At 38.3% G+C, this 11,927-nt stretch overlaps 1 protein-coding gene across 1 annotated transcript in view; it reads left to right on the top strand.

Moving 5' to 3' along the window:
- The first annotated feature begins 651 nt into the window (after positions 1-651).
- ANKIB1 (ankyrin repeat and IBR domain containing 1) overlaps positions 652-11,927 on the top strand; it is a 56,388-nt gene continuing 45,112 nt past the window's right edge. The window contains exon 1 of the mRNA XM_010022746.1: positions 652-839. Coding sequence (XP_010021048.1) covers positions 652-839 — 188 coding nt within the window. The remainder of the gene's footprint in view (positions 840-11,927) is intronic.

The raw sequence follows: 11,927 nt of genomic DNA, 5'->3' as shown, positions 1-11,927 counted from the left end.
TGTTTAAAAGAGTCTGCTTAGTAGAACTGTTAAGATGGGGCCGTGGTGATTCCTGTGTTCATGTGCATTCGTCTTGCTGGCACAGAAGGGTGCTGGTTTCACCCACCCACACAAGCACAGGTGCTTCAAGCATATTTTTACATGATCTTCTTTAAGTAAAATTTTAACCGTTGTCTGATTTCTTGCATGCTTTTGAAGAATTTTACCTCCTTGTTTAAGAATTTTGCTTTGGTTCTACTGCTTCTAGTTCACTTCTGATTCATGTAGAGTGAGTGTTCATCCCTGTCTTCTAATACAGGTGGATAATGGCCATTTTTTTCTTTTCTGTGTGTTCTAAGAGTATAGGTAGTGACAATATTTGCACAGGGAGGTGGCACAGTCAGGGAAATAATCTGTGAAGAACTGGGAATTTTTTGTGTATTTACTGAGAAGGACTTCAGCAATTCATGAGTAGAGATTACAGGCCCTGTGTACTTCCTCACATGCCTGTTTTCAGCGCTTTTGCTCTGGGTGAATTAATCTACAGAAGAGTGTTTTACAGAGTAACTGAAATATTGTTTGTCTTTTTAGGCTGTGAAGCATGTTACAGAATTGTACGACAAGTGGATGAAGGGGAAAGGAAAAAGTGCCATTGATAGCTAGGATAGCAACATGGGAAATACAACCACCAAATTCCGCAAAGCTCTTATAAATGGAGATGAAAACTTGGCCTGCCAAATCTATGAGAGCAACCCTCAACTAAAAGAAACTCTTGACCCAAATACTTCTTATGGAGAAACATACCAGCACAATACTCCACTCCATTATGCTGCTAGACATGGAATGAACCGTATTCTTGGGTAAGTATCATCTGAAGTTTTGCTTAGATGGGAATAACTGACCTAAGAAATGCATGAGTCTCAGCTAGGTTATAAATACCTTATGTGTGTGCACATATGTGTGCATATGTATGTGTGTTGCAGACACAGAATTCATAACATGTTCAGGTAGTAATAAAAATCATGCAAATTAGTCTATAATCACAGACTGGTATAACAGTTTCTAGTTTGATTTTTAGTATCTTTGTTCCTTCCTTGTAACATTAGTTTTGGACAGTTTTAGCTAGCTTCCTGTGGACTTCTATACTACAGTTCTTTGCAAACAGTGCCTGTTCCCCTGTTTTTGATGTGCTTTCCTGTCTTAAAATAAGCTGTTTGTAAAGCCATACCTAATGGATACCATACTGATTGTATCTAATTCCAGATGGCACAATATATATTTCCAGTTCTTGTGTTATTCAGGTAGCTTTTATTTATTATTTTGGATAATAACAGTGAACATTAATATCTTGATAATGAGGAAGTTTGTTATTGTCACCGTCAACATGCACAGCAATCCCTAGTGTTAGCTACTTCCATTCTTCTGTACTTTTGTACTAAGATCAATTAAAGATTAACATCTTATCCATGTCCGGACATTGCAGGTACAAGCTGTTCTGGTCTAGTATTTCATCAAGCTAGTGCTGCGTAGACATTGCTAAACCTCTTCTTCAGTAGGTAGCAAGTTAGAGAGAATTTCATAAATATCCTCTTCCTTATGTTTGGAAACAGAACAGAAACGTATACTGAACTTTATTGTTGATATTCTTTTCATCTCTATGTTTAAGTCTACTGATGGACCTGTGGTAGTCATAAGGTTTGTTTTGTCCCTCATATGATATAACTTCACTAGCTGTCTGGCCTCCCACCATAAATTTTTCCTCAGTATTTTCGATTAACCTAACAGTTTTGTCTACTTTATAACCTCTCATATATCATGATTTTTGCTAAATATTTCTCTGTCTATCCCCATGTATGCTATATTTCTATTTTTAATTGATTTTTTCATTTCGTTGCTGAATCTGTTTGTTTCTTAACATCCCCAAACTTTCCCCCATTCCTGGTTGTTGAATTAGAGGAAAAAATTTTAAGTACACTTAATTTTAAATAGCATCCAGTTTTTAATTTACATTTTCTGTGTGGGTTGGTTTTTTTGGTTTTTTTGTTTTTTTTTCTCTGAGATTTTCAGGTTATTTCCCTCAAGAAAATACCTCTTAAGAAAATACAGCCTCACTGGAACAACAAGGACACATGAAATTGTTTGCACATACGCAAAGAAATGGAGTCGTAATGACAGACTGAGCAGTCCATCAGTTAAATCATATTGCAGTGTTATTATGAGATCTCAAATAATTGCTTTGTGTTAAGAAAAAAAAGACAATTTAGAAATGACATTTTACTACTGCATGAGACCGTTAGCATCTAAATCTCACAGGACAACTCAGTGTTATTTTGCATACATTGCAAACAAATGATCAAAGGAATAATTCTTTTTTTCTAGTTTGAGTCCAAGGTTTGCAATACATTTTTTGCCATAGTGAAGGTGCTGTTATCTGCTAGAGTCTGCTTCAGAAAACCTGGACTGTTGTTGCTGTTGCTAGGAGTAATTTTCTGAGGGGTTTTTACTATTTACTTTTCTGCTGTCTTTCTAAGGGCCTTTTTTCAGAACTCCTGTCTAAGACATGCTGCAGGAAAATGTAGCCGTTTTATCTAAACAAGGTAGTAACAGTGAATAAATACCAGACTTGCAGTATGCCCATTGGCAAAGTTGATAGTACAAAGGGCACAGGTGATTTCCAGTTAAGACTCTTCCTTTTGATACAGAAAGTCCTGGATATGGCAGAGATTCAGTGAATTGAATATTAAAGGTAATGCTTTGATTTACTGGTGAAGTACAGTAGCTAAAAATAAATTAATTTTAGTCTGTTTTTCTTTTGAGAGAAATTTACAATTATGAGATGTCCATAATGCTATCATATTTTATATGTATCACTTCATTAAACATTTTAAATATCTGGGAATCTGTAGCCACTCTAATTTGTAGTTCAATGTCTAGATGTTACGTACATGTATACGGTATCATTCAACTTTTCCTTATAGGCTGATACTAGTGTTATTGTAGGTGAATATGAATTTACATGTTTTGCGATTCACTGTGTGAAATTTTCTCAAAATAGAGTAGCGCGATGCAATTGTGAGCACACCTTGTGCATAACAGAATACACTGAGAGAGAGATTCTGGGATGTTTAGAAATAACCTATCTGGCAATGCAGTTACCAAATACTGAGGCAAAGGGATATACCAGACAGATAGCTAGTGGTGACTGTCCAAAAACACAATGAAAGCACAGGCACCAAGTTTGCAATGAAGGAGAGTTGGGGACATGCTGGTGTAGCAATCTCTGAAGTGAAGAAACAAGAAACTGGAGAAGAGGTGAAAGTGACATGAAGCAAAACTCCTGACCTGGACAAACTCTGTGTCATCCAGCACGAAGTCTACTGGCAGAAACTTAAGCCAACAGAACTTTCTCAGTGATTTTGAACTGCACAGTTGAACACCACAGGTGTTGAGTTATCTGTCTGCTGCACCTTTCATGCAGTATTTAGAGCACAGGAACTGGATTTAGTATATAACTGAGCTGTAAAAACTGGAAAATTTGCTGTTCATTTATTTTCTCTTCACAAGATTCAGCAAGAGTGTTAAAATACTAGGATTGTTTCTATGATAATTTTTCGTAAGTATCATTGAAAGATTTGGAATATTACGAATGTTGAAATAAGAAAAGGGAAAATAGTTAAGACAGTCCGTTAATATATAGCTCTTGTTCAGTCTGCAGCCCTAAATAATGTTTGCCTAACAGATCAGTTTATTTTAACAGAGCATTTAATGTTTATAAACTAAAAATTGCTGGTCCCAGCTAATTAGCACAAACAATAATTTTTGAAGCACTGCTTCAAAACTGCTGGTTGCCAGAAGTTACTACGTCATGCTCAGCAGTTCCCTGATGAAGCATTATGAACAGACCACAACCCCATTCCCTGTCTGTCACTGCTCGGTGGAGAAGGAGGTAGAAGAGTTGTGAATGCGGTTGAGACTGGGCAGAAGGGGGAGTGGAGGAGAAGTGTTTTCAGTTTTGTTTTTATTTCTCACTATCCTACTCTATTTAATTGGCAAAAAATTAAATCCAGTTCCCAAGTTAAGTCTGTTTTGCCTGCAAGCAATCTCCACAAGCTTCTTTGTTGCATTATCTCCCCTTCCCATTAGGAGGGGGAGTGAGAGAGTAGCTGGGTAGGCACTTGGCAGCCAGCGAAGGTCAACCCACCACAGAGATAAAGGTGGTTTGGGGAGGAGTATGCTTAGGATAATAGAGCAGGGGTTAAAACGGACTAGTGACATGGAAATGGGTGGCTTGTTAGACTATGATGTTTATTGGACCGTGCCTGATCACCACAGTCTGTCCTTCTCATTTAACTCTTATTTTCTGAGGTGATGGAATTCTGCTGCGTGCGTATTTGTGTATGGAGGTCTCAGTAGCAGCAACTGAAGTAGGCACCTCATGATAGAGTGATCTCTGAGCCTGGGCTTGCCAGCAGCTGGAGAGACCAAACTGCGTGCATATGTTAGTACATACATTGACGTGTAATGTCTGGTGAACATCAAGCTGGCCCAGCCAGTGAGTAGGATAAGTGGCCTGGGAGCCATGTTTCAGGTCAGCATTAGTTCCACAGGTCAGCCAGAAGGCCTGTTTGAGGCAACTGGAGATGAGAGGACACAGGGGTCAGGTACTGGTAGTGTCTAAGGCCAGTTACTGGGGATCCACAGTACATCTGTGTGAAAGGTAACTGGGAGGTCCAGTTCATCCAGCACCAGCTAGAGGATAAACAGCATCCAAGGCCAGTTACTGAAGGAAAAAAAACAGGAAAAACATTTCCAGTTACAGGAAAAACATCATTTATATGCATATTTTTCCCAGTAGTGGACCTTTATCCTGCTTGCCTGGAATGAGGCTGCCGGTGTTGCTTGTGGTCATGTGAGTGCTGAGTGTTTCTGTCCATAGACATCTGTGTGGACCACCATCTACATGTGTATTGCGTATGTATGTTTGCATGTGTGTCTGTTGGGAATGCAGCCCAGCCTTTCTACTGGCTGGACCTGGGGACATGGAGCCTCAGCAGTCTTACCTCCCCCTGACAGTCTGGGGCCTTTTACTAAAAATAAAAGGTACGAAAAGAAAATGTATGCCTTGAAAACTCTCTAGAAAACATGAGAAGGTTGCTTTTCATTTTGGAAGCAAAGAACTAAACATTTCAAATTTTCTTTATTGAAAATAAATAATATTGTAAATACTGCAGGAACAACTTGAGTGTGATTTACTCAGTGATTTTCTGCTCTGCTGCAGTCTCTAGACATCTGCTGGTGGTGCTTAAATTCAGCACTAATGTTAAGAGAAGTTTGCCTTGGTTGTTAACAGCTCTAGTTCAGAAATGTCATCTCTGTGTCACAAAACTGTATTGATGTGGCTATTCAGACTGTTCACTACAAGCTAATAAATAGATGATCTCTAGTGGGTGATAGGTAAGGCTTCTGGAAGTAAGAGAAAAAAGTTACATAGCATTCAAACATCAAATAATAAAAGATATGTATCACAGATGGATTTTGAGAGCTTTGTACAACATACACATTGGTCTTATTCCACTATAAACATTTATCATGAGTCCCTGTGAATGACGGTCCTGACAGAAGATTCCTATTCAAGAGGACAGTTTAAATTTCATTGATGAAATTGGTGTAAAATATTACAGAGAAAGGGCGCACAGGAAACCTGTTTCCTTTAGAAAAAGCATTTTTCAGATGATGAAGCAGTTCTGATGCCCTCAGGCTTTTTTTTTTTTTTTTTTCTACCTAAGGTACATCTGAGGCCATCTGACTGCTCAGTTTGAAAGGATTGCTGTCAGTGTGGAAAGTTACTATGATTGGGCTGTTGTTGAACCACTCATGAAATACAAGAGAATAGGCTTTTCCAGAGGGTGGCTGAGATGGTGTGGCTGGAAATCACGAGTACACTACTTGTGGTTGAAAGGAAAAAAAAATCTTAGATAAACTGTCATTTCGCAATATCTTTGTAGCATGACTTTCAGTGTTGTAGTCTTGCTGGGAAGCTTTTTGGATCAATGATAGGTTTTCCTCGTTACATGCTACATACTCCTACGTCTGAGCACTTTGTGAATATTTAAGCCAGAAGTGGATTGTTTTTAGCAATGGCTGCTGGTCCTGGGCTGGAGAGGGGAGGAGGAGGTGATGGAACATGGGGCTGTGGGGAGACAGGATGGGGTTTTGAAGCTAATAGGAAAAACAAAGGTTTCTAGTTATAGAAGATTCTGGAAATTGAGGTGAATGCTGAAACTGAAACGAAAAAAGGAAAAAAATCCCACTCTTCTTAACATTCTTGGTGGATGCCAGTCATTAATAGTAGTACAGGAACTCTGGCATTGAAGGCATAGCTCAGCTAGCCAGAGAGTAACAGTGGTAAATGTGTCAGGGATCTGGCTGTAGGAAGTATTTCTTGTTTCATTGCTATAACTTTGCAAGTTTTTTTCACTGCAGTAGAATGACAGAAGATTAATGTAGTGGTCGTTTCCTCCAGGCTGAAATTTCCTGATATGTTAAATAAATATGCAGCTCTTGGAATTTCAGGTTGATGTAGGCTACAGTCTTGTCTTGTCTTACCTCATCTTGTCTTGTCTTACCTAGTTTTATGGCTGTTTAAGAGGTTTCAGTAAGGACTTGTCTAAGCGACTGTAATGCAGTCCAAGAAAGTGTATTGAGATTACCAATATGTTATATACAACGAATTTGACAGAAAATTTATTGACATCAGAGGAAACATTACACTGGTCACAACATATTCAGGACTGTCTCTTCTCATGTAAGATTTTGTTGGGTTTTATTCCTTTTGCAGTCATGTTGAAAATTAGTTTTGGATGTACTGGAGGGTGATGTGTGCAGACTGCTTTTCAGAACATGACTTCTCTCAAGTTGAGAAGATATTAAAGGATTTTTGTGCTGCAAAAATGTATGTCAAGGAGAAGTATTAGAGGAAAACCTGGTAACATCTTTGCAAATCTTGTGGTTGTAGAGAGAAGTGCTGTAGTTGATTCTTTTCTGATAAGGTTGAAGCTGCTCTGAATTTCAGATTTTATTTCTTTTCTGGAAATGCAAATAAGAAAGAGGCTACTTCAGGCTACTTTATTCTCCACTGTTTTGACTGAGACAGAAGTTCTGTAGGTGATTAGACTTCAAGAATCAAACTGACCTAAATAATTCATGCTGAAATCTTCAGAAAGGTATTACAAAATACATTCTTTACAAAATTCTGAAAATCTATTCAGTGCTTTGCCAGTAAGTGTGGTGTTGCCTTTTAAGTTACTCTTCTGGTGTAAATGTGAAAAAAAAGAAAAATGAGGTTAATAGCAGGTCTTTGTCTGATAAGAGCAAATGGGGAAAATATGAACTTACTAACCAAAACAACAGGGTCCCAGTGTAGGAAAATTTGTATTGAATCTATGGACATTTTCAGTAGGTTGTTCAGAAATTCTGGAAGAGTCTTTTTTTTTTTGTTCTCTCTCTTTTTTTTTTCATGATTACTCTTTGAATAATTACATTTGTTTGGTGTTTTTCAGGCAATTTTACAGCTCATTTAGGAACAAAATTATGAAGGTGTAATAGTTGCATATAGTTCTTCTCTAAAAGTAGTTCTTACAAGTTTTGACTTCTTAGTATGGAAGTTATCCACCTATTTTCCCTTTCCTTCACACAATGAAAGAATTCTATCCTGCTTTAATAACTTAAAATATTGCAATACATTATAATACTTCATCTGAATAATTTATTAGAATGTTACTGTCTAGGTTATTTGCTTTTGAACAACAAAAAGCAAGCTTCCTTTTAATTATCAGTGATTACACAGATAAATTTAATACTTAGAATACAGTTTTCTTTAAGATTAATTTTATTCATAAAAGTGAGTATGTCTGCATTGGAATTACTCATGCTAGAATCCCTTTATAGTCAGTGTAGACCTGGGGAATAAATCTAGTCAGAATAATTAGTGAAGGTGACAGCACAATACATTTTATTGTGAAGTTGACCATAAAATATTTTTAAATTAGTTGTGTGCTGGAAGTGCCTGTTTCTTCCTATTGATTATAAAGGAAATCTAAAAGAACTGAATCAGCCGTAGTTGTCTGCATTGTAGATCTCCAGTGCTGGTAGAATGAATCTCATCCTAGAATATGCTAAATCTTGTAAAATCAAACTCTAAGCACCTGCAAAGCTGTAAATTGAACACTTTCACAGTTGTACAGTGTCAGACATGAATGCTACTTGTGGGAGATACTGCTTGTGATATAGCGTTAAATGTTTCACTTTCGTGGTCTGTGATGTGTGATGAGTGCAGTGTTTGGATCTGAATTGTGTTTATCTGAATGTTTTGTTGTTGTTCCACTCAGCTGCTGAAAAAGTACCTGGGTTTTGGTTCTGCAAGACCCTTTCCAGATTAGTTACTTTATATGGTTAGGAAGCTTTGTCACCTACTAAATGCTTTGGAGTATGAAATATCAAAGGGAGGGTTTGATCTGATGTAGAATAATAGATGAAGAACATGATCTGGCCGGGCTTTGTGGGGGTGTTTTGTACAGAAGCAAGAGGACCAAGTGAACTGAAATGCCCGTGACTTAAGCAGCAGAGCATGTGACTGGATGGTAGAAAATAGGCATTTATAAGCTCGTTTTCATGATATCCAGTCTCAAGAACAGGATGGAGAAGTGATAAAATTAAGAAGCCTTTAAAATTGAGCGAATTCTTACTGTGACTGAATCCTCAATGGAGAAAACTGCCAAACACAGAAAACAGTGGGGACACTTAGAGGAGCAGCTGCAGACCTGAGGTAGCAGCCGTAGTGTTTGCTAGCTTTCTTAAAGGCTGTCACCCAGTTGGGCACCATCTTCTAAAGTACAGCTAAGGGAGGTTGAAAAGCTCAAACCGTTAGCTGACTTTAATGCCCTTGGGGTTTTCTCCTAAAGCTCAAAGTCTAATTTAAAAGTAGGCTTCACTGGCTAGATGTGTGGCCTCCCAAGGTGGCTTCTCTGGTGCTCCTCACAACTTCCTTAAAAAGTGCAAGACAGGTGGTAGGCTTCATCTTAATGATAGTCTGGCCTACAAGCAGAGCTCAAATGCCAGTCAGCTTTGTTTTCAGCTCTTAAATCTGACCTTTTTCTAGCTGGTTTCAGAATATTTTAACTTTAATAAGTTGAATCCATGCCTGCAGAGTTCACTGGTCACAACACAGCCTTGCACTCCAGGTAAAAGTGCCGCCAGTGCATGTGTTGAGTTACTGCTGCTTCTTGCTACTTTTCTAGCACCCTTAGGAAAGCAGGAACTCTTGCAGTGCTCTTCCCTGCACTTGTTTAGACACTGTTTAAACACTCTTACTAAAATTATCATCTATTCCCCACATTGTTCTTATCTTTCTTTCCTTGGAAATCAGATACTGCAGAGTAAGATAGCTTCATCAGTGACTGGTGAGATTAGATATATTCATGCAGTACACTATCAAAAATTTGTTACTCTGTGTTGTCCTCCTGGATAGAACCCTTGTGAACATTTTACTACAGACAAAGTAATACTATATTTGGGTTTTAAAGCAGTACAGCTTTGGTCCTTGCCAGCCAGGGTGACTGAGTCTTTATTTCAGCGAATTCTGTTGCCAGGTAGAGTTTGTGACACTGTCGAGTTGATTGGTAACTGCTGAATCATTGTGTCAAATGGCTTATCTTCACCCTGGGGTTACAGGCACACGTGGTTTCCTTACCAGAGAAATCTGTTGGCTCAGTAGTTACCGGAATAATGACTGAGAGACTTGCTGTTTCTACTTACAAGAAGTAAATTTATCAGAAATAACTGATTAACTTTTATAGCTAAATGCAGCTAATCCAGCTAAAATATCCAGTTATATTGTATATAATCTCAGTTTTACTTTTGGCCAAAATACAGAATGTGGATTATTTGACTTTTTAAATTTATATTTTTTTTCAGTTCAAATGTAATAAAATCACTCCATTGAGACATTAAAGGAAAATAAAAATTAGTGTCATTAAAGATTAAGTAACATACAGATTGAAGGGATTTTTTTCTGGAGGGAGACATAGGGGAAGATGAGACAATCTCTGTAATACATTCATAGTTTTTAAGAAATAGACTAGAAATGATGCAAGGCCTGTTAGTATTTCCTGTGTAATTTCATCATTATTGCTGATACATAAATAGTATCAACACTAGATGTCATACACTGCTAGGTGATTTACAAGCTGATATGTTGATAGTGGTCCATGCGCAGAAAGACAAAGCTCTGTACTTTACAGTGAAGATGAACCCATTTGTTTGTAGTTTCATGCTTATTATTTCATCTGACAGCTGTCTGAAATCAATCTGAAAGTAATAGTCTTACAGTTACCTGATAATTCAGTGTGGATAGTCTTCTTGGAAAAAAACTGCGTTCAAAGGAGGGGTTTGGAAAGAAGGCTGGAAGGATGACACCTGAATTCGAGAATTGGTTCTAGCTGTAAAGAAACGTATAGAAGAAAGGGCCAGTGACAGAGAAGAAAATCACATAGATTTTGCATCACAGAAGACACTTAGTCACAATAGCTGCTGGTAAGCAGCCAGCTCCAGTGGAAGCCACTTCCAATTTGGCACTCAGCTCTATTTCTTTTGAAATCTCACTCGGAATATTGAAGTAAGCCAGAAGTGGCTTGGGATCATGGAAACAGTATTCCTGACTCTCCAAGGAAAGGCCAAGCTCAAGTCACTCATAAATAAATACAGTGGCTTTCTGGTTAAGGATAACTTCAGGATGTTGTTGATACCTTTTTGCATCAGGAATGGTTTAATTCTGTGTTTCAGTGCTGCTGTTCCTCCTAACAGGCATAGCAACTATATATAAAGCATGATTTTCTTTGGCCCACAGTGTAACAAATGTAAGCATTAACCAAGTTTTATGGTCCTCAGTTTTAGTGTACACTATCTTTGGATCAGTGCTCCACAATTCAATTGTACCCCTCTGCCACTCCCGCACATTGTCCCTCTTGATTTTTTGAGTCGTACCAAGCTGAAGATTACTATCTACCAGTAGAAGGTCATACTTAATCATACTGGCTGACACAAAACCAGTAAACCAAAAAACTTTTCAACCTGTTTGCATCTTTATAGTGAAGAGAACAGCAAGTTCTTTATTGATATATATTCGTATAAGGCCTTTCTTAGTGTCTTTAGGTGATGGGCTACGACATTAACATGAGGCAGTCCAGAACTGAAACTCAGCCTGTCCTGGCTTGAGGCTGGGATACAGTTAATTTCTTCCTAGTAGCTGGTGCAGTGCTGTGTTTGGCTTCAGCCTGAGAACAATGCTAATAACACATTGATGTTTTAGTTGTTGCTAAGTAGCACTTACCCTGATCAAGGACTTTTCAGTCTCCGATGCTCTGCCAGTGAGGAGGGACACAAGAAGCCAGGAGGGAGCAGAGAACTAGCCAAAGGGGTATTCCATATCACAGCACATCATGCTCAGTATATAAACTGGGGGGAGTTACCTGGAAGGGACTGACCACTGCTCGGGTCAGGCTGGATATTGGTCAGCAGGTTGTGAGCAATTGTATTGTGCATCACTGCTGCTTTTTCTTGGGGGGTGGGGTTTATGCCTTTCTCTCTCTTTATTCCCCATCATCATCGTTATTATTATTATATTTTACTTTTATTTCAATTATTAAACTGTTTTTATCTCAACCCACCAGTGTTGGGTTTTTTTTACTTTTTCTCTTCCTGATCCCACTAGGGAGCTGGGGCAAGTGAGCAAACAGCTGAGTGGTACTTAGTTGCCACCTGGGCTTAAACCACCACACAGACCCAGTGCTGACCTACCTTTAATCACTGTTACGGTCTTTTGGAAACAAGCTATTTGGGGGAGTAATACAGTGAAAAAGATTGTAAAGCTTTTTAGTGCCAGTTTAGGAAAG

This window comes from Nestor notabilis, unplaced genomic scaffold (assembly GCF_000696875.1).
Source record: "Nestor notabilis isolate BGI_N333 unplaced genomic scaffold, ASM69687v1 scaffold311, whole genome shotgun sequence".
Lineage (NCBI taxonomy): Eukaryota > Metazoa > Chordata > Aves > Psittaciformes > Psittacidae > Nestor > Nestor notabilis.
The sequence above is the reverse complement of the archived record's forward strand: the minus strand, read 5'-3'. Positions and strand labels throughout refer to the sequence as shown.